Here is a 22463-nt window from a genome sequence, read left to right on the forward strand (position 1 = left end):
CACTTTTCAATTTATCTCTTGAGCAACTATTCAATTTATTGGTTATTTAGGGTGAGACAGTCCCTGTTTATTCAGCAGGGTAAGGATTATCCACAGTACAATGGAGCAGAATTCCTACTGATTCGTCATAGCAAGGATTACTCCCTGTTTAACCGTACAGAGTCTCTGTTTATTCAGCAGGGTAAGGATTACTCCATGTTTAACTGTACAGAGTCTCTGTTTATTCAGCAGGGTAAGGATTACTCCCTGTTTAACTGTACAGAGTCTCTGTTTATTCAGCAGGGTAAGGATTACTCCCTGTCTAACTGTACAGAGTCTCTGTTTATTCAACAGGGTAAGGATTACTCCCTGTCTAGCTGTACAGGATCTCTCTTTATTCAGCAGTAAGGGGTTTTTACTGTCTAACTGTACAGAGTCTCTATTCAGCAGAGTAAGGGTTACTCACTGTGTAACTGTATAGAGTCTGTTTATTCAGCAGGATAAGGGGTTTTTACTGTCTAACTGTACAGAGTCTCTCTTTAGTCAGCAGGGTAAGGGTTACTCAATGTGTAACTGTATAGAGTCTGTTTATTCAGCAGGGTAAGGGGTTACTTACTGTCTAACTGTAGAGTCTCTCTTTATTCAGCAGGGTAAGGGTTACTCACTGTGTAACTGTATAGAGTCTGTTTATTCAGCAGGGTAAGGGGTTACTTACTGTATAACTGTACAGAGTCTTTCTTTCTTCAGCAGGGTAAGGGTTACTCACTGTGTAACTATTATTTGTTTTTTTCTCTGGCATGATTCAGTTTGCCTGCTTTCAGTCGCATATTTTCATAATTGTCCCTGAAAGAGTAAAATTCTGAGCCACTGAATCATGAGTTGAATATTACAAATCAGGGTTCAGAGGTGTATGGAGATGGAAATCCACAATGAAATTCATTGATTTACTGAAGCAGAATTAGCTAACCAACACCATCAGTTGTCTAAGCTGGCTCCAATTGGCTTGGAATGCAGGGCTGCAACTGCTGAGAGTTCATTTTGTCTGCAAAATCTGAACTCCAGTGCATGTATTGTTTATGTCACTCACTTATGTGTATTACCAGTTTATTTAAATTTGTTTGCAAAAGTTTCTTTCAAATGAATTATATTATCCTCAGGGGAATTGCCTTGGCAGCAGGATTAGCCAACAAGTGGGCCTGAGACACGTAGCTCTGTGTGTTGACAGTTGTTCCATGGCTGTCAGCGAGTTGATTAACAAGGCTGGCTGGCTGGTGGACTATAGGAGGCAAAGACTCTACCAATTTCTATATTCGACATGAGAGACAACTTCTGGTTACACTGGAGTAATGGAATGAAAGGCAGAGCGGACTGAGCCAAGATAAGCTACCCAGGGCTTGGAATATGTTCTGAATGTTTTTTGCAGCCCCCTGCAATTTCAGCCATGTGGGGTATGGGGGCAATTGCTCTCACTGCCTCTGGGCCAGCCTAGGAACCTCCTTCCCGACTGCTATCCTGTGACTGGCCCCGTAAAAAGTGTGGATGAGATGAGGGCAGGATTGGGCTCAGATTGTGTGAAGCGTCCTACAGTCAAATAGGTGGCTCAGAATCACAGAGAATGTGCCAAACAGCAGCCATAGAATTGTGTACCAGAAAGGAGTCGGTACCTTCAGGAGAAAGAAAGGGGAAGGGTTGATGGAAAAAACTGGATTTAAAAATATATACGTAAGTAGTTTGTGCCAAGTAAAGTGCTTCATGTCAAGAAATAAATTGGCTGGGTTCGGGAATCTGCTTTAACTCACCACACCACCCAGTCCCCGCTGCATGGATCAGCCCTTGATCACATCTGCCTGCTCTGCATCTGAGTCTACATCCCAGAGGCAAAAGGACAATGTCCTAACTCACTGCACTCTCCCATTCTATCTCCACATTGAACAACATTCCAGATATTCTGCTGAAGCTCCTGGAAAGCTTCCATCAGGAGCTCACCAGCACATGCTTTACAGCATCTAATAGGAGGCATTTCTTGGGGTGGGGAGGGCGGTGGTGGGGGCAGGGAAGTGTGGGTTTCTCGTGATGTGATTTCCTTTCAGTAGAGAACTGGATAATGAGCAGCTCCCCCTCAAGCAAAAGGAACCCTGATGCTTAGTGAGATATCCTCTGTAAATGGGCTCTCTGATGGTCAGACCACTTGTTTAAAAGCAGTCCTGATGGTGAGATTCCCCCTGTTCAAAGTGACTCTAATGATAAACCCACAAAAGGAGTTCTGATGGTGAGACCCTCCTTTGTGAGGATTCCTGATGGATAGCTTCCCTCTTCACAAGGGGTTTGGATGACAGATGGCCCCTTTAAAAAGTATCCTAATTGTAACATTTACTGTCAAGGACTTTCTGGTGGCCAGCATAAGGGGAGGAAGTGGTGTAGTGGTATTGTCACTGGACTGGTATTCTAGAGAGCTAGCGTAATGCTCTAGGAACCTGGGTTCAAATCCCACCATGGTGGATAGCAAAATTTGAATTCAGTAAAAATCTGGAATTGAAAGTCTGATGATGACCATGAAACCACTGCCAACTATCAGGGGAAAACCCATCTGGTTCACTAATGTCCTTTAAGAAAGGAAATTGGCTGGTCTGGCCTACATGTAACTCCAGACTCACAGCAAGTGGTTGACTCTTAAATGCCCTCTAAACAAGGGCAATTAGGGAAGTGTAATATCTCACATCCTCACACTGTATGTGGGCTGCAATTGTACCATTAAAGCCCAATGACTATGCCTTTTTTAGGCTATGTCAGAGTCAACCACATTGCTGTGGGTCTGGACTCACATGTAGGCCAGACCAGGTAAGGATGACTGATTTCCTTCCCTCAAGGGAAAACACAATGGCCTCTTTCTGTGCCATAACAGTTATATGGTTCTAAGAGCATTAGTGAACCAGATGGGTTTTTTTTTACAACAATCATCAAGGTCATCGTTACAGAGTTTCCAAATTTATTAATTGAATTTATTCCAGATTTATTAATTGAATTTAAATTTCATCAGCTTCGGTGGTGGGATTTGAACCCATGTATACGGAGCACTAGCTGGGCATCAGGGTTACTAGTCCAGATACAGTCGGGTTTGTGTGGCTGGGGTAAACTAAAAAAGCCAGGCTCAAGGCTTAGCTGTGATTGTTCCCCCTCAAGGCTCTAAGTCTCCAGGCACAGCCTGGGCTGTACATTGGGGCCGATTTTAACTCTGGGCAAGTGGGTGGGTTTTGAATGAGTTAAAATCTCGCCCATTAAGCCTGGCCTGATTAAATATAGGATGGCTGGACTGAGCCTGGAGATCTGAACATTGGTGAGGGGAGTGAGGAAGGGTTGGTTGGCAGCCCACACTGTTCAGGGCGGATAAGCAGGACATTGGCTGTGACTTGCTGCAGTTCCACCCTAACAATCAGAGACAGGAAAGAAAGTTGTATTTTTTCTGTTCTCCCCTGTGAGTGAGTGAGAGCAGCTGGATATCTGCTGTGAGCTGGTTTCTAAACATATTCTCCACTCCCAACCCCCACAACCCCTGGTACCCTCCCCTCCCCTCTCACCAGCACCCTGAGCTGCCAAAACAATTACATTCTCAACAAGACTGTGACAGACTCCACGATAAGATTGGAAACCTCGCAATGTTTTTAATTCATATTATCCAATGCCGGCTCCCCTCACTTTCAGCCGCTGTGGGAGAGTCAGGGGTTTGGAGACTTGGGAAAGGCATGGATTATTTCAGTTCTGTTCCTTTCTGCCCTGTCACATGGTTTCACTTAGAACAAGGCCCAAGTTCAAATAACAAGTGATTGAGCTGCCAGACTGCTGCTCTATGGCTGACCTATTTGAACGAGACTTTTAAGCCCATTTAATCCAACAATCACCCCTTTCTTGTGCAATATAGCCTTCCTAGAAAATTTTTGATTTGGATTTAAAATTCGATGTCTGTCCTTCCTTTCACTTAAGGAGCCAACTCCTAAATGGGGGAAAATGAGCTCCCCGCCATCCCCGGACAATGATGGCCCCACTGTCACCCTGCTCTGTTCACATGTGAACTCCACAGACTCTCCACTGACTGTTCAACCTTGGGGTTACAGGCAAGCTGACTCTCTCACCTGACAGACACCAGCACCCCTTCTAGCCCTAACAGTCCTGGGGTGCTGGCCCTAACCTAGAGGTACTAAAGATAACTCTAATCCTCACCAGAGCTGAACTAGCTGAAATCCAGCTAGTCAACATGGGCCGAGAACAGAGCCTGGGACTTTGCCGGTGAGCGTGGCCCAATACCTCTGGTTGAAGGCAGGGCTCCAATTTCAAGGACAGCAGCCAATGTGATTGTTCACAGATGCTTTCCTCAGGTCCTGATTCCCGCACTCAGGTCACAAAATGAAGAAGTGCAATCTGCTTGCTTCCAACTCTGACATTATTTAAACCATTTGATTATTTCTCTTGCCTTCTTCCTCTTTCTTTTTTCCAACTTTCCATGAGCCATATCAGAGCAGGCAGTAGCTCCTTCCAAGCCTGTACAGCTCAATCCAGACACATGGTGGGGGTGGGGGCTCAGGATTGTGAGAGAGCAACCCCTCACCCAGGGTTGATTCCCTTTCCAAAGTCTAAGGTTAACAACCCTCCTTACAGGACTCTCCAGGAATTGCTGTTGATCTGTAGCAAGGAAGCCAATAGCAAAATCATTGGGACCTCAAAAAATATTTGTATATTTTTCATTTACATTGAACATTTTTGCTTATTGGTTATAAACATATTGGAGGTAGGAAGAAAGACTATTTCACTAAGTCAATAATCATCCAATTTTTTTATTGGTAATAGGATGGGGTCATTGATGACCAGGCCAGCATTCGTTGCCCATACTTAATTGCCCTTGAGAAGGTGGTGGTGAGCCACCTTCTTGAACCGCTGCAGTCCATGTGGTGTAGGTACACCCACAGTGCTTTTAGTGGGGGGAGTTCCAGGGTTTTAACCCAGCGACAATGAAGGAACAGTGATATATTTCCAGATCAGGATGGTGTGTGGCTTGGAGGGGAACTTGCAGGCAGTGGTCAGATTCTGTCTTGTCAGGGATAATTGGGTAAAGAGTCTGTTTGCTGTATAATCGGTGGGAGAAGGTGGTGCACCACCAGGATTGTCCATTATTGAACAGGACTTGGACGGGTTCCAGTATTGGTGATATTTCAGCTCTTGCCCTAAACTCAATGGTCTGATATCTTTCCCCCTCTATTATCTTATCCACTATGACCTTACCCACTCTAAATTCTTGCTTACTATATGATCTTACCAACTCTATGACCTTGCCCACTCTATGATCTTGCGCATTCTATTTTCGGAATCCTATGCCCTCCCCCGTGGTGAGTTTAGTGCAGGGGGCATTTAATTGGGTGAGAGAATAATCGGATAGGGACCCCACCACCTTCCTGTGTTCACTCTGATTAAGTCCAGGATGGGAAGGCCCATGGATGGCCTTCCTGCCCAGTCACCAGGTGAGACACATAAGTGGGCAGTTAATGCCCACTTAAAAGCTTCACCCCGCCACCACAGGTATTAACCCAGAGACAGGCATGCCATACGGGGAGAATGACAAGCAAACCCCAAGGCACTCAATGCCTGATCAAATGAAGGGGGCACCCATTGAGAGTTGCCCCTCTACCCTTGCTGCTGAGCCCCTTCCACCGTGACCCCCTTTCCATGACCCTCTTCCTGCCATCATTCGCTTGTGTGCCCGGGTCCCTTCTCAAACCGAGGCCTCGAGTGGTGTCATATTGGCAGAGCCACTGCCTCCATGCTGACGTTGCTGAGTACAAAAGAGCTGATGGCCCTCTGACCGGGTGGGACTGCCACCACTAGGGTCCTTGATCCCGGAGGAACGGTCGCCACTGGCCTGCCAAGTGCCTGAGTGGCACAAGTTGCAGCGGGGCCTTCCTGAAAAAAAGCAATGCGGTGGGTCTGGCATCCACAAGATTCTGCCCTATGATCTTGCCCAGTGACCAAAGTGGAGGAGTGTTGGCAGGCGAATTGACCGTTTAGCCTGATCACAGGCACTTACTCTCCAGCAGGGGTCACCAGAGAGTGATCAAGTGCAGGAACACTGGGGCACTGAGGCCAATTGTCTTTCCCTAATTGTTGCCCTGACACGGATGAGCTTCACTCAGCAGATAGATTGGAATCAAACTAGGGTCCTGTGTTTTTCTGTGTAGCGTTGTATGAACAAACTTACAAATCTACAACATCTACCACCTAGAAAGACAAGGGCAGCAGATGTTTGGGAACACAAGTTCCCCTCCAAGCCCCTCACCATCCTGACTTGGAACTATATCACTATTCCTTCACTGTCGCTAGGTCAAAATCATGGAACTGCCTCCATAACAGCACTGTGGGTGTACCTATACCACATACACTGCAGTGGCTCAAGAAGGCAGCTCACCACCACCTTCTCAAGGGCAATTAGGGATGGGCAGTAAAAATGCTGGTCTAGCCAACGAGGCCCATATCCCATGAAAGAATTTTTTTTAAAAACCTAAGATAATTCACCAGCATTCCCAACATCTCCACATTTCCAGGCCAAGTCCAAGCCCCACTTCATTACCATGCCGAAGAAAGCACCAAATAAACACTTCAGAGCCAATGACCCAGGTCTACACAGAAAGAGGTGGAGGCCATTCAGCCCCTCAAGCCTGCCGCACCATTCATTTACCTAGCTTTGCTCCAATTCCCTCAATATCCTCACCTAATATCTATCCATCACAGTCCTGGCAGTTCCACTTAACCCACCTACAGCCTATTGGAACATAGAAGCAGGAATAGGCCATTTGGCCCCTTGAGCCTGCTCCTCCATTGAACTGGATCATGGCTGATTTTCTACCTCAATGCTATTTTCCCACTCCCCAGATCCTTTGATGTCATTGGTATCTAGAAATCTAACGATCTCTGCTTTGAACATACTCAACGATTAAGCCTCCACAGCCCTCTGGGCTAGAGAGTTCCAAAGATTCTCCCCCCTCTGAGTGAAGAAATTCCTCCTTATCTCGGACTACCTCTCATTCTGAGACAGTGTCCCCTGGTTCTAGACACCCCCAGCTGGAGGAAACATCCTTCCTGCATCTACCCTGTCGAGCCTTGTAAGAATTTGTACACTCTCATTCTTCTAAACACTAGAGAATATAGGCTTAGTCTTCTCAATCTTTCTTCATAGCACAATCCTGCCATTCCCGGGATTAGTCTGGTGAGCCATCGAATCTATTGGAAGACAGAGTTCTAGATTTCCACTAGCATTTCTGGTCAAAAAGAGTTTCCTGATTTCACTCTTGAACGGCCAATAAGCTCCAATGTTAAGATGGTGTCCCCCTATTGTGGACTGCCCCACCAGAAGGAAATAGTTTCGCTCTCTCCACACTATCTCCAACACTTGGCAGGATGCTGTTATTTAGGGCAATCAGCGGTCAGATTCATTCACCCATTACATCATCACTCCTAAACATCCCTCACTCTTAGGCAGTGACCATCTTCCACTGGGTTGTGTCATGGCACAGCAAGGGGCACCGGGGGTTGAATTAACTCTGTAGCTCAAATCGGAATTAAGTGCTCAGCTACCTCACCGTACAGTAACTTGTGGGGCCTTATATGGACTGTGGAAACATATTGAGTAGCCAAGAGTTGGGGAAATAATCGTGTCATGGTAACAGCAGCAGGAAGTGAGAGAGAAGGTTTAGTGGCCAGCTCAGCTAGGTAGTGGTTGAGAAGGAGTAACCCAAGCTGTTTTTGGGGTAGGTCAGTCACTGATCTCCACTAGACAGGAAACCCATTTGCAAGTTTGCAATCAGCACAAGAATCTGTTGGTCTCCAGTGTTGTTACTGGTCTTTGCTGCCAATGTGCTACAAGGTGAAATCACACCTCACACTTGCTGTTGTGCTTTCAGTCCGTTGTGGAATTTTACTTGAAGCTGGTGTACCTGATCACTGCCTTTGTCCCTTCTGACATGCTATGCCTGACCAGCTCCCCAGGCAGTAGCAGCCTCAGGGCCATCTGCGTCTCCGGGGTGCTTGTTGTAAATGGGTCGAGATGGGAAGGCTCGCTTGCCAGCCACTCGCAAACATCGTCTGCAAAGGAGTGCTGCTTTCTTCTCCTCGGTATTTTCACACTCAAGCACTGTCTTTGTCAGGCATTCTTAGTTCCTCGCCTCAGATGACTTGCAGTGATTGGCCTGTAACCAGCCGCACTCTGTACCTCAGAGGGTTCCCTCCAGTCCTAGGACACCCTTTGGAAATTCTGAACCATTGTTTGTACCACTGCCTCTTTCTTCCACTTTGGGCAGAAGGTGAAAATTTCACAGTTTGGAAGAATTTTCACATCATTTCAACACTAAAATGCTAGAATTGATAAAGAAAAATTCCAGTGGGCCAACAGGGGGTACTTTTCCCAATGCCTACCTCTCAGCAGCAGCAAAAACCTTCCCCTTTCTCAACTGCTAAAAAGGAGTGTGGTTGGCAGCCCTCCAAGGTTAGCCTGGAGTCTCCAGAAAGTGAAAATTAATATCTAGGACTCCAATGCAAGGAAAACCCTGGAGAAAAATCATAAGGATATTAAAAAAAAATTTGTGCCAATGTTTTCCCCCCATTTTGTATTGTTGATCAAAACCTAATTAAAAAATCAAGGTGCTTCAAGGGAGCATTACCAAACAAAATTTGATAGCCAGCCAAATAAAGAGACCAGAAACCTGGACAAAGAGGTTGTAAGGAGCATCCTTTGGGTGGAGAGAAAGGCTGAGGGGTTTAGGGAGGGAATTCCAGAGCCTTAGGGCCCCGACAGCTGTAGGCACGGCCACCAATGATGAAGTTGAAGGAACTCGCCTGCACACAGACCCAGGATATTATGACGACAGTCTCAATTACAGGCCGGAGATCCTATATAGGGGCCTGTTCCACCTCTCCGGGCTGAGAAAAGATCGGCTGAGCGAAAGAAAGTAATTACCATTTTCGGCCACATTCCCATTTTTAGGGAGCCTTATAATCTGAATCATTTTAACAACCACAAAACTCAAGGTATCCAGAAGCAGGAAACAGGCAGAAGGCAGCCCACCTGTTCGCTGGGAACTGTGCAGTGCCTGGTGTGGAAATAAATCATACGAACCAGAAATATCTTAAATCAACACTTGACCTGTGCTGAATTAGTTGTGATGCTAGTTTCTGCTGAGCGGAATATCGGAATGGGTTGGGATGTGTGGTGGGATGTGTGGAAGCGGTGGTGGTGGGGGGGGGCGGGGGGTGGGTGGGTGTGATTGGGGGTGTGTGGAGGTGGATTTGTGGAGGTGGGTGTATGGAGGAGATGTATGTGGAGGGGATGTATGCGGAGGTGGGGTCGGGGGTTGAGGAGGGGGGTGTGTGGAGGGGTGTATGGAGCGGAGTATGTGAAGGGGGGTGTGTGGAAGATTGTGTGGAGGGGGGTGCATGGAGAGGGTGTGTGTGGAGGGAGTGTGTGTGGAGGGGGTGTGTGTGGAGGGGGTGTGTGTGGAGGATTGTGTCGAGGAGGTGTGTGTGGAGGGGGTGTGTGTGGAGGGGGTGTGTGTGGAGGATTGTGTGGAGGGGGTGAGTGTGGAGGGGGTGTGTGTGGAGGGGGTGTGTGTGGAGGATTGTGTGGAGGGGGTGTGTGGGGAGGGGGTGTGTGTGGAGGGGGTGTGTGTGGAGGATTGTGTGGAGGGGGTGTGTGTGGAGGGCTGTGTGTGGAGAGGGTGTGTGTGGAGGATTGTGTGGAGGGGGTGTGTGGGGAGGGGGTGTGTGTGGTGGATTGTGTGGAGGATTGTGTGGAGGGGGTGTGTGTGGAGGGCTGTGTGTGGAGGGGGTGTGTGTGGAGGGGGTGTGTGTGGAGGGGGTGTGTGTGGAGGGGGTGTGTGTGGAGGATTGTGTGGAAAGGGTGTGTGTGGAGGGGGTGTGTGTGGAGGGGGTGTGTGTGGAGGGGAGTGTGAGGAGGAGGAGTGTGTGGAGGGGGTGTGTGTGGAGGATTGTGTGTGGAGGATTGTGTGGAGGGGGTGTGTGTGGAGGGGGTGTGTGTGGAGGATTGTGTGGAGGGGAGTGTGTGTGGTGGATTGTGTGGAGGGGGTGTGTGTGGAGGGGGTGTGTGTGGAGGGGGAGTGTGTGGAGGGGTGTGTGTGGAGGGGGTGTGTGTGGAGGGGAGTGTGAGGAGGGGGAGTGTGTGGAGGGGGTGTGTGTGGAGGATTGTGTGTGGAGGATTGTGTGGAGGGGGTGTGTGTGGAGGGGGGTGTGTGGTGGATTGTGTGGAGGGGGTGTGTGTGGAGGGGAGTGTGTGTGGAGGATTGTGTGGAGGGGGTGTGTGAGGGGGTGTGTGTGGAGGGGGTGTATGTGGAGGGGGTGTGTGTGGAGGATTGTTGGAGGGGGTGTGTGTGGAGGGGGTGTGTGTGGAGGGGGTGTGTGTGGAGGATGGTGTGGAGGGGTGGTGTGGAGGGGTGGGATGTGGGGAGGGGGTGTGTGGGAGGATTGTGTGGAGGGGGGTGTGTGGGGAGGGGGTGTGTGTGGAGGGGGTGTGTGTGGAGGATTGTGTGGAGGGGGTGTGTGTGGAGGGCTGTGTGTGGAGGGGGTGTGTGTGGAGGGGGTGTGTGTGGAGGGGGTGTGTGTGGAGGGGGTGTGTGTGGAGGATTGTGTGGAAAGGGTGTGTGTGGAGGGGGTGTGTGTGGAGGGGGTGTGTGTGGAGGGGAGTGTGAGGAGGAGGAGTGTGTGGAGGGGGTGTGTGTGGAGGATTGTGTGTGGAGGATTGTGTGGAGGGGGTGTGTGTGGACGGGTGTGTGTGGAGGATTGTGTGGAGGGGAGTGTGTGTGGTGGATTGTGTGGAGGGGGTGTGTGTGGAGGGGGTGTGTGTGGAGGGGGAGTGTGTGGAGGGGGTGTGTGTGGAGGGGGTGTGTGTGGAGGGGAGTGTGAGGAGGGGGAGTGTGTGGAGGGGGTGTGTGTGGAGGATTGTGTGTGGAGGATTGTGTGGAGGGGGTGTGTGTGGAGGGGGTGTGTGTGGTGGATTGTGTGGAGGGGGTGTGTGTGGAGGGGAGTGTGTGTGGAGGATTGTGTGGAGGGGGTGTGTGTGGAGGGGGTGTGTGTGGAGGGGGTGTATGTGGAGGGGGTGTGTGTGGAGGATTGTGTGGAGGGGTGTGTGTGGAGGGGGTGTGTGTGGAGGGGGTGTGTGTGGAGGATTGTGTGGAGGGGGTGTGTGTGGGGGTGTGTGTGGAGGTGTGTGGAGGGGGTGTGTGTGGAGGATTGTGTGGAGGGGGTGTGTGTGGAGGGGGTGTGTGTGGAGGGGGTGTGTGTGGAGGGGGTGTGTGTGGAGGGGGTGTGTGTGGAGGGGGTGTGTGTGGAGGGGGTGTGTGTGGAGGATTGTGTGGAGGGGGTGTGTGTGGAGGGGGTGTGTGGTGGTGTGTGGAGGGGGTGTGTGTGGAGGGGGTGTGTGTGGAGGGGTGTGTGTGGTGGTGTGTGGAGGGGGTGTGTGTGGAGGGGGTGTGTGTGGGGGGGGTGTGTGGAGGTGTGTGGAGGGGGTGTGTGTGGAGGGGGTGTGTGTGGAGGGGGTGTGTGTGGAGGATTGTGTGGAGGGGGTGTGTGTGGAGGGGGTGTGTGTGGAGGGGGTGTGTGTGGAGGATTGTGTGGAGGGGGTGTGTGTGGAGGGGGTGTGTGTGGAGGGGGTGTGTGTGGAGGGGGTGTGTGTGGAGGATTGTGTGGAAAGGGTGTGTGTGGAGGGGGTGTGTGTGGAGGGGGTGTGTGTGGAGGGGAGTGTGAGGAGGGGGTGTGTGTGGAGGGGGTGTGTGTGGAGGGGGTGTGTGTGGTGGATTGTGTGGAGGGGGTGTGTGTGGAGGGGGTGTGTGTGGACGGGGTGTGTGTGGTGGATTGTGTGGAGGGGGTGTGTGTGGAGGGGGTGTGTGTGGAGGGGGAGTGTGGGGAGGGGGTGTGTGTGGAGGGGGAGTGTGTGGAGGGGGTGTGTGTGGAGGGGGTGTGTGTGGAGGGGGAGTGTGGGGAGGGGGTGTGTGTGGAGGGGGTGTGTGTGGAGGGGGTGTGTGTGGAGGGGGTGTGTGTGGAGGGGGAGTGTGGGGAGGGGGTGTGTGTGGAGGGGGAGTGTGTGGAGGGGGTGTGTGTGGAGGGGGAGTGTGGGGAGGGGGTGTGTGTGGAGGGGGTGTGTGTGGAGGGGGTGTGTGTGGAGGGGGTGTGTGTGGACGGGGTGTGTGTGGAGGGGGAGTGTGGGGAGGGGGTGTGTGTGGAGGGGGAGTGTGTGGAGGGGGAGTGTGTGGAGGATTGTGTGGAGGCGGTGTGTGTGGAGGGGGTGTGTGTGGAGGATTGTGTGGAGGGGGTGTGTGTGGAGGGGGTGTGTGTGGAGGGGGTGTGTGTGGAGGATTGTGTGGAGGTGGTGTGTGTGGAGGGGGTTTGTGTGGAGGATTGTGTGGAGGGGGTGTGTGTGGAGGGGGTGTGTGTGGAGGGGGTGTGTGTGGAGGATTGTGTGGAGGCGGTGTGTGTGGAGGGGGTGTGTGTGGAGGGGGTGTGTGTGGAGGATTGTGTGGAGGGGGTGTGTGTGGAGGGGTGTGTGTGGAGGATTGTGTGGAGGGGGTGTGTGTGGAGGATTGTGTGGAGGGGTGTGTGTGGAGGGGGTGTGTGTGGAGGGGGTGTGTGTGGAGGATTGTGTGGAGGGGGTGTGTGTGGAGGGGGTGTGTGTGGAGGGGGTGTGAGGAGGATTGTGTGGAGGGGAGTGTGTGTGGAGGATTGTGTGGAGGGGGTGTGTGTGGAGGGGGTGTGAGTGGAGGGATGTGTGTGGAGGATTGTGTGGAGGGGGTGTGAGTGGAGGGGGTGTGTGAGGAGGATTGTGTGGAGGGGAGTGTGTGTGGAGGATTGTGTGGAGGGGGGGCGTGTGGAGGGGGTGTGTGTGGAGGGGGTGTGTGTGGAGGATTGTGTGGAGGGGTGTGTGTGGAGGATTGTGTGGAGGGGGTGTGTGTGGAGGGGTGTGTGTGGAGGGGGTGTGTGTGGAGGATTGTGTGGAGGGGTGTGTGTGGAGGGGGTGTGTGTGGAGGGGGTGTGTGTGGAGGATTGTGTGGAGGGGTGTGTGTGGAGGATTGTGTGGAGGGGGTGTGTGTGGAGGATTGTGTGGAGGATTGTGTGGAGGGGGTGTGTGTGGAGGGGGTGTGAGTGGAGGGATGTGTGTGGAGGATTGTGTGGAGGGGGTGTGTGTGGAGGGTGTGTGTGTGGAGGATTGTGTGGAGGATTGTGTGGAGGGGTGTGTGTGGAGGATTGTGTGGAGGATTGTGTGGAGGGGTGTGTGTGGAGGGGGTGTGTGTGGAGGATTGTGTGGAGGATTGTGTGGAGGGGGTGTGTGTGGAGGGGGTGTGAGTGGAGGGATGTGTGTGGAGGATTGTGTGGAGGGGTGTGTGTGGAGGATTGTGTGGAGGATTGTGTGGAGGGGTGTGTGTGGAGGATTGTGTGGAGGATTGTGTGGAGGGGTGTGTGTGGAGGGGGTGTGTGTGGAGGATTGTGTGGAGGATTGTGTGGAGGGGGTGTGTGTGGAGGATTGTGTGGAGGGGGTGTGTGTGGAGGGGGTGTGTGTGGAGGATTGTGTGGAGGGGTGTGTGTGGAGGGGGTGTGTGTGGAGGGGGTGTGTGTGGAGGGGTGTGTGTGTGGAGGGAGTGTGTGAGGAGGATTGTGTGGAGGGGAGTGTGTGTGGAGGGGGTGTGTGTGGAGGATTGTGTGGAGGGGTGTGTGTGGAGGGGGTGTGTGTGGAGGGGGTGTGTGTGGAGGGGTGTGTGTGTGGAGGGAGTGTGTGAGGAGGATTGTGTGGAGGGGAGTGTGTGTGGAGGGGGTGTGTGTGGAGGGAGTGTGTGTGGAGGATTGTGTGGAGGGGAGTGTGTGTGGAGGATTGTGTGGAGGGGGTGTGTGTGGAGGGGGTGTGTGTGGAGGGGTGTGTGTGGAGGATTGTGTGGAGGATTGTGTGGAGGGGGTGTCTGTGGAGGATTATGTGGAGGGGGTGTATGTGGAGGGGGTGTGAGTGGAGGGATGTGTGTGGAGGATTGTGTGGAGGGGGTGTGTGTGGAGGATTGTGTGGAGGGGGTGTGTGTGGAGGATTGTGTGGAGGGGGTGTGTGTGGAGGGGGTGTGTGTGGAGGATTGTGTGGAGGGGGTGTGAGTGGAGGGGGTGTGAGTGGAGGGATGTGTGTGGAGGATTGTGTGGAGGGGGTGTGTGTGGAGGGGGTGTGTGAGGAGGATTGTGTGGAGGGGAGTGTGTGTGGAGGGGGTGTGAGTGGAGGGAGTGTGTGTGGAGGATTGTGTGGAGGGGGTGTGTGTGGAGGGGGTGTGAGTGGAGGGGGTGTGAGTGGAGGGATGTGTGTGGAGGATTGTGTGGAGGGGGTGTGTGTGGAGGGGGTGTGTGTGGAGGGGGTGTGTGTGGAGGATTGTGTGGAGGGGGTGTGTGTGGAGGGGGTGTGTGTGGAGGATTGTGTGGAGGGGGTGTGTGTGGAGGGGAGTGTGTGTGGAGGGGGTGTGTGTGGAGGGGGTGTGAGTGGAGGGGGTGTGAGTGGAGGGATGTGTGTGGAGGATTGTGTGGAGGGGGTGTGTGTGGAGGGGGTGTGTGAGGAGGATTGTGTGGAGGGGAGTGTGTGGAGGGGGTGTGTGTGGAGGGAGTGTGTGAGGAGGATTGTGTGGAGGGGGTGTGTGTGGAGGGGGTGTGTGAGGAGGATTGTGTGGAGGGGAGTGTGTGTGGAGGGGGTGTGTGTGGAGGGAGTGTGTGAGGAGGATTGTGTGGAGGGGAGTGTGTGTGGAGGGGGTGTGTGTGGAGGATTGTGTGGAGGGGAGTGTGTGTGGAGGGGGTGTGTGTGGAGGATTGTGTGGAGGGGAGTGTGTGTGGAGGGGGTGTGTGTGGAGGATTGTGTGGAGGGGAGTGTGTGTGGAGGATTGTGTGGAGGGGTTGTGTGTGGAGGGGGTGTGAGTGGAGGGATGTGTGTGGAGGATTGTGTGGAGGGGGTGTGTGTGGAGGGGGTGTGAGTGGAGGGATGTGTGTGGAGGATTGTGTGGAGGAGGGTGTGTAGAGGGGTGTGTATGGAGAGGGGTGTGTAGAGAATTGTGTGGAGGGGGGTGTTTGAAGCGGGGTGGGGGAGTGTGAAGTGGGTGTGTGGTGGGGCGTGCGTGCAGTGCGGGGATGTGCAGTTTATTTTTAAAAAGTATTCCTACAGAGAATTCCTCCATTGCAAGAAGGACAAAACGAGGCCTGGTGGGAAAGTGCTGGGTTTGTTTACAGTATGTGCAGGAAGTGGTGCAACAACACCATTCCCAGGGACCTCCCCTCCCTGCAGCCAAGGAGAGAGAGAGAGAGAGAGAACACTAAAAGCTCCAGACGCACACACACACATAGCACATGGAGAGGGACGCCAGCATAAGGCGCAGTCTGACTCCCTCAGATGAATCTGAAAAGATTGTCTTGGGGTCGGAGCTCCTTCAAAATATATCCCAGTGGCCGAAAAGGTAAATAACTTCAGAAAAAAACTTTCAAAGTGAACCACTGTCGTGACATATGTGGCTATTTCGATTTTTTTTGCGGGGGAAAACAACTTGAAGGGCGGGGGAGGTCGCTGAATCGTTTCTAGATCGATATAAAACTATATTAAAAGAAATAGCAAAGCTACAGAAGAATTCTAATCCGTGGACAGATACAGTTAACTGACCATCAAACACGTGCGAATTGGATTAAAGAGTTTGGGCCTTGGGATTTGAAGGTGTAATGTTCCTATTTTCCCCCCACGGTGTGTGCTGAACCAACCGTTTAAAAACTCCTTCCTCACCCAGTGTGCTGGGCCACGATTTTTTTTCTCTATTCATTTGTTTCAGCATTACTTTTACCAACACGAAGTTCGGCAAAAAAGCAAAATTTTTTTAAAAAATTAAAAAAAAGGATCTTGAGAGTAAAAAAAACTAAACACCCGGTGTTACTTTTACTTCTTTTGGGGGTGGGGGGAGATAAAAAACACATGATGTGGGCGTTTGCATTAAATTTAGCAGGAAATTGGGATCATGTGGAGCCATTCGTAAAGAAGCTTTTTAAAAAAAAAACTGAAAAGAATCGGAATTCTTTTGAGTTTAAAAAAAGGTTCAATCCTTCGCCAAAAGACAGGAGAAACAGCTATTCAATACTAGATCCACCCCCCCCCCAAATCAGCAAACTTTTATAAGCCTATTTTTTCTGTCTGGGGATATATGTAGTTTAGAATTAACAGCGGGGACTTTTTAAAAAAAAGTCGCTCGGCCTTCCCAAATGAAAGTCAACCTTTTGATTTCAATACACCCTTTCCCCCCACCACCCAACCCCCAACCCAGCAAAAAAAGATCCTTTTAGCGCCATGTGCTCTCTCCCGCCAAAATCCGTTGTAACAGACTGAAATTGCAACCATCTGTTACAGATGATAAGCCGTGCACAATGCAAATTCAGTCGGAAATGAGTGCCAGAACACGGCCAGTTTTGGGGGGGAAAAAAAGGCACACCAACCCATACCTTTTTAAAAATAACTCCACTAACTATTGGCAATCAAATCTCAATGTCCATTAAAAATATTTTGAACAGCGCACAGCCTTGTACCAAACCGCTTTCGGCTTGTACAACCGGTTCCACATGAAGTAATACCCCCCCCCCATGTAGAGTCCAAAAGCAAGAAAGGGTTTTAAAACAACCCTCCCTTTCTCTTACTCAAACATTTCGCAATAGCTCCTTCACCCTTCCCAATCCAACCCTTTTTGTTGAACTAGGCAGCTCACTCCAAATCCCGCCCCAAAAAAAAGCCCTACACGATGTTAAAAAAAAATCTTATCAATTAGTAACTTAGGTTTTCTCATCAGTGATGTCATTGTGTGTGCAAATAAAACCTTTAAGTTATACGTGATGCAGAGTTTTACTTTACTTTTTAAAAATTGACAAACTTTTTTTTAAAAAAGAAAGTTTGTTTTAGTTCTAAAACTTTTAACTTGTTTTTGGTGGCGAGGATGGTGGGTGCAGTTGCTGTCAGTCAAGGAGATTTTTTTTCCTTTTCAAAAGAAGCCACAGGCTCGGCTGATTTAAATACCAGGGACCCGCCTCCGGGGGGAAGGGAAATTATTTATGGGTGATGTCGGACTGCAAGTTGCTGAAAGTCTGCGGGGCGAGTGGGAGGCTCGTAGCCGAGAGAGGGGAAGGAAAATAATAGCAGACTGAGACTTGCTTTTTGCTTGGGGAGTCGATCCGATCCATCCTGCCCCGTCCCCCGGCCGCCAGTCTCCCCTCTCGCAAGCCACATCGCCCTACTCTTGTGTTAACCCGGACACTTCGACATGTCTACAAAGTTCGCCTCATGTTTCTACGATATTGGAGAAGTTTTATGTAAGGTAAAAAAAAGCCCATATACTTCTGAAAGCCAGGACGAGAGAGAGAGGGAAAATCAGCACTATTATAACCAAACCAGTTGCAACTTTTTAAACACTCCCGATCTATCTACGTGTCCGGGTTTTTTGTCCATTTAAGTCTGAAACTTTAAAACTCCTGTGCGTACGATTTGATCACCCAAACTTTGTCTCTGTTAAAAAGAAACTGCCTTTGATCGGAGCGTTTTAATTCAATTTTTAAAAATTACTTGGCATCCGATGGTGTCTTTTTAAATTTTTCGGTGGAGCAGGGTGTTCGGAACTTCGCTTTCTGCCCTTTTTTTTGTTTGCTTTAAAAAGGAATGAGCTGTTCTCCGGGGAGTTTTTATTTTGGCTGATATTTTTCTCTGTCCTGTTTGAGGCGGTTTTGTAGAACTTTCTTTCCTGTTGATGGGTTTTATGTTTTAACCCATTGTGTAATCCCTCTCAAAAAGTATTTTAAAATTTATTTTGTATAGGTTGGAAAAAAAATTGGGGGTTGGGGGGATTTTTGCTGTGGGGAGTAAGAAATTCCTTGATCCGAGATCAGGAATGTTGCCATTATGTTCGGGTGTTCTGATTTAGAACATTGATAGTCTGACTTGGAACGTTGGAACGCGCCAAGGTTCTGATTTGGAATGTTGGGGTTTCATTCCCTCCCCCCTCTGCAATTTCTGCCCCAGTTTTTGTGTCAGGGACGCTTGGATGGTCCCAGCCCCTCTCCCTCTGCCCCACCACCCCACTGCCCTTTGCCCTCATCGGGGCACCTGGAGCTGCACCACCCACTCGGGCCACATGCATTTAGAAAAAGAGGGGGAGAGGTGGGGGGCATGATCTTCCCAAAGCAACTCTTGAAGCGTCTCATCGGAGACCTTTGCCCAACTTTTCGGTTGCTTTGCTTTCTGTCTTTAACCCCCACCCCGCACCCCCCCTCCTCTCTCTCTCTCTCTCTCGGTTGTTGGAAATGGCATGATTTGAGTCTGACGTTTTCTGAGACAAGTATCATTGGTGGAGGGGTTTTTTGTGTTGGGGGGGTGGGTGGTTCTGTGGTGCCCCCACTCCCCCATATCGTGTTTGCAGTATGTTACAAGAAGAGGGGATGGTTGGCTGAGGGACTCCAGGGGTGAGGAGCACTTATGGGTGAAATCTCAAGTCTGCAGCAGTACATATGATCCCTCAGTAACTTTGTTTTTACCACTTGAGTTGTCCAAGGGGCACTGTGCACAGGGATTGATTGGTGCTGACTTCCGCCCAGTTAACCACAGTCCGTGTCTTGTCTGTTCCATGTAAACAAGTTTGAGTCATGTTTCTTGTGTTTGTGACGTCAAGGCCACCCAGCCCCGCAGTGGGGGAGAGGGGGAGGTTACCTGTACCCTAAGGTGGTCGCCCCTGTGGCCTCTAATACCTGTCAGAAAAGGTTGAACAGCCAAGGGCTCATTCCACAAGGGCAATCTAATTAAGGCCTTTAAAATTGTGAAAGCGTTCGATAGGGATGTAGAGTGAATGTTTCCATGTGAGGGGATATCCAAAGGTAGGGGCCATAAATCTAATAGTCTTTAATAAAACTGGTAAAGGAGTTTGGGGGAATCTCTTTTTCTCAGAGTGGAACTCGTTACCACATGCAGTAGTTGAGGTGAATAACGTAGATACGTTTAAGGGGAAGCTGGCTAAGTACATTGGGATAGAAGTTTGTTTGTAGGATGGGATGAAGAAAGGTGGGAGGAGTCATGAGTTATATACAAACTAATTGGGTAGAAAGGCCTGTTCTGGTACTGTAATCTCTAAAGTGATAGTTTGTTTTCTTCCCCCATCCAGAACAAGATGATTAGCTACAATAACAACATCAATGCAGGCAGCTCCAATGTGCCCCTGCTGGACAGGAAGGCAGTCGGTACCCCAACACTGGTGGACTACCAGAGGAGACATTCGGTCACCCTCGCCAACGCTAACTCCAAGTTCAACCAGAACCAGCTCCTCAACAGCCTCAAGCTGGAGCAGACCAGCACTGCTGCCATGGCCAACAAGGAGAACAAGTTCCGGGACCGTTCCTTCTCCGAGACAGGCCTTCAGAAGCCCCAGAGCCAAGTCAACTCCAGCCGCTACAAGACAGAGCTCTGCCGTCCCTACGAAGAGAACGGGTCATGCAAGTATGGCGACAAGTGCCAATTTGCTCATGGCATCCACGAGTTGAGGAGCTTGGCCCGACATCCCAAGTACAAGACTGAGCTCTGCCGAACCTTCCACACCATCGGATTTTGCCCCTATGGACCCCGTTGCCACTTCATCCACAATGCAGAGGAAAGACGTATGTCCCCCGGGCATGACCAACAGCATCTCCCGCTCTCCTCATCCAACAAGATTGACAGGCCCCGTCTGCAACACAGCTACAGCTTCTCTGGCATCTCCAGTTCCCCCAGTGGGCTGCTGGACAGTCCCACCTCGATCACCCCTCCCCCCATCTTCAGTGCAGAAGACCTGAGCTCCTCCCCTACCCTGCCAGATTGTGCCAGCAATCCCTTCACCTACTCGAGCCAGGAACTAGCCAGTCTCTTCGCGCCCAGCATTGGGATCCAAGTTCCCATGGCATCCACCAACAATGGCACCCATTCTCCTTCGTTCCTGCTCCGACCTTTGGCTGAATCTCCCCACCTCTTCGATCCTCCCCCGAGCCCTCCAGACTCTATGTCCGATGACTACCTGAGCAGCTCTGGAAGTGTGAGCGGGTCTGAGTCACCTACCCTTGATCTCAGCAAGCGTCTTCCCATCTTCAGCAGACTTTCCATCTCGGATGATTAACGCGGCCTTCCTCCTTCCCCCACCTTGGAAGAAGCAGAGCTGTCAAAAAAAAACAAATGTACCCCTAATCTGAGCAAGCATTTAAAATGAACTTTGATTTCTTAAAGGCCCAGGTAGCCAGCTTTTGACACACACACACAAAATTTAGAATTGACTTGCTAAACCCAAACTTGCCAGCTACGTACAGTGTCACTGATGACCTACAATGTGTTTATCCTCGAGTTTTCACTTTGTAGCAAGGGGGACAGCAATGACTGCACACTTATCTCTCATTTTTAATCATTCATTCAATTTTTGACAAATCAGAATGACTTTTTTATTTTTTTCCTCATCTATATCTACTTGAGGGCCCAGCAATTTGGGATTTGGAGGGAAGAGTCATCCTGGGATAAACTGTGGTAGATTTGGATTGTCTAACTGGATGGGCCTAGTTGAGTCGAGGCACTTTGTGACAGGACCTGAAGTGAATTTGTTGTCAAACAGCTACCTATCTGCCTGGTCTTAAAGTTCTTAAGTGTGGATTTAAGAATCTTTGAAGAGAATATTTTTTTAAAGAGAATTGAATGGTGTAATTACGCATGATTTGCCGAAACAGATCTTTAATGTAGCAAAAAAAAATCTACATTTGATGTCCCTTTAGTAGTACCTTACCTTGTCCCTCTTTTCCCCTATCCCTTCAATTGCTGCATTTCTCTGCAGTGGTAGCACCAAGCGAGTGTCTTTGCATAGGGTGGGGGTGCTGAGCTCAATATAAGGTGACTAAAATTTCTTCCTGATGCTCTTGTGGGCATGTCTTGAGGCAGTAGGCCTGGCATCAGGAGATACCTTGCCTCTCTCTGCCCCAGTTTCCTCTGCTCCCCACTGCCTCCACGCCCTTCTCCCTACATCCCCTTCCTCATCCCATCCTTCCATTCAATTTCTCTTTATGTAGTGACAATTCATCAATCCCAGGGACTGGAATTTATCAAACGTAGACTTTGGTTGCTTCCATTAATTGTGAACAGAGACAAATTGTGGCAAGACATTGTGCGGGGCATGGGAAAAGTTTCTTTGGGGAGGAGTTGGGGGAAGAATAATTTTTGTGGGGAGTGGAGTTGGGATTAACTGGCCTGGGGGAGGGGGTGGGTGGGACAATTGCTGGTGATTTTTTTAATTTAAATGCGGTGCTGGCAATATCATTCTGGCTGCCTTGTTTTTAAACTTTCCAGCACCCAGTGGATAAAATTCAATTCTCTCATTTTTGGGTGAGGGGATGGGAGAGAACCATGAAAGTTTCTTCAGAAAAAAAGAATAGCTTTGGATGAACAGCATTATCTTCAGTGAGACAGAGATTGAGAGAAATGGTTTAACCAGCTAGCCTTCAGCCTTGGACTTTGCCAATTTAGTTCATTTTACTTCTTTTTGTTTTCGCCCTCCCCTGTTTTTTAAATTCAGCAGAATGTTAAAAGGATTTAAAAATATTGCTTGTCACTGCACACACATTACACACACGTACATACATACATACATACACAAAAAAATTGCTTATTTAACTTATCAAAAACATATTTATTGCCAAACATATGCATTTTTGTTTGTATTTATCACAATGATGAACCATAGAAATATATTTTTCTTTTATGTTTAAATTATGATCTTATTAATCTGAAGATTGTGAGGTTTTTCTTTTTTCTTATTTTCGTTTCCACAGTTTAATATATTATACTACAATGATGAGGGTTTTTGTAACGTTACTCTTCAGTTATTTTATTTAATAAAAAAATGTAATTTAAAAACACAAAAACATTTGAATTTATTTATTTTGTAGTTTCCCCCCCTTCCTTTTTAAAAATAAGTAAATTGATTTTCTCATTTTTATGGCAGCCATGCGCTCACTGCCTTTAAACTCTTGTTGCCAACAGTGGCCTAGTATTTCAGGCTTTTGAGTTAACTTCCATTATACAAGAGATTGTTAAGATGCGGGCTCAGTACTGTGACACAAAAGTGCCTGTCGGAACACATTCCAAGCATTTGATGTATGCCTTCTGTGTAACTAATAATACTTTTATTATTGATAGGTCCTGGCCTCTTGTTCAGAGAGAGACAACCAGGAGTTGGCACAAAGGGAAGTTGAATGTATTTTTCCTTCATTGTTCACTACATGGTTTATTTTCTATGTCTGTGTATACAGAATGCTTTTGTAATGACTGGTTCAAATGTAAACCAATAAACCCCAATGGTTTTTTTTCCAAAGTGTGATAACTCTGGATTTGTCCCTTCTAGAATGGTTGTTGCTTAGTGCTG

The 22463-nt window shown here is 49.6% G+C and overlaps 1 protein-coding gene across 3 annotated transcripts; it reads left to right on the forward strand.

Annotated features, from left to right (window-relative positions):
- The first annotated feature begins 15330 nt into the window (after positions 1-15330).
- On the forward strand, positions 15331-22412 carry LOC121292678 (mRNA decay activator protein ZFP36L1-like). 3 transcript variants are annotated; one of them, XM_041214952.1, is made up of 2 exons: positions 15331-15482; positions 19200-22412. In XM_041214952.1, the coding sequence occupies exon 2, from the start codon at positions 19206-19208 to the stop codon at positions 20178-20180; it is 975 nt and encodes a 324-aa protein (XP_041070886.1). In that variant the 5' UTR covers positions 15331-15482; positions 19200-19205; the 3' UTR covers positions 20181-22412. The 3 variants fall into 3 exon arrangements, with proteins under 3 accessions (XP_041070886.1, XP_041070887.1, XP_041070885.1); XM_041214953.1 differs by lacking the exon at positions 15331-15482 and adding an exon at positions 17074-17364; XM_041214951.1 differs by lacking the exon at positions 15331-15482 and adding an exon at positions 17078-17369.
- The last annotated feature ends 51 nt before the right edge of the window (positions 22413-22463 follow it).

The sequence above is a fragment of the Carcharodon carcharias genome, chromosome 20 (assembly GCF_017639515.1).
Source record: "Carcharodon carcharias isolate sCarCar2 chromosome 20, sCarCar2.pri, whole genome shotgun sequence".
Classification (NCBI taxonomy): Eukaryota; Metazoa; Chordata; class Chondrichthyes; order Lamniformes; family Lamnidae; genus Carcharodon; species Carcharodon carcharias.

Excerpts from the sequence above, each read along its gene's own strand:
- LOC121292678 (XM_041214951.1), top strand. The coding sequence starts at position 17,316 with ATGTCTACAAAGTTCGCCTCATGTTTCTACGATATTGGAGAAGTTTTA. Across the intron at positions 17,370-19,199 it reads TTGGAGAAGTTTTATGTAAG|AACAAGATGATTAGCTACAA; the intron begins GTAAAAAAAAGC and ends TCCCCCATCCAG.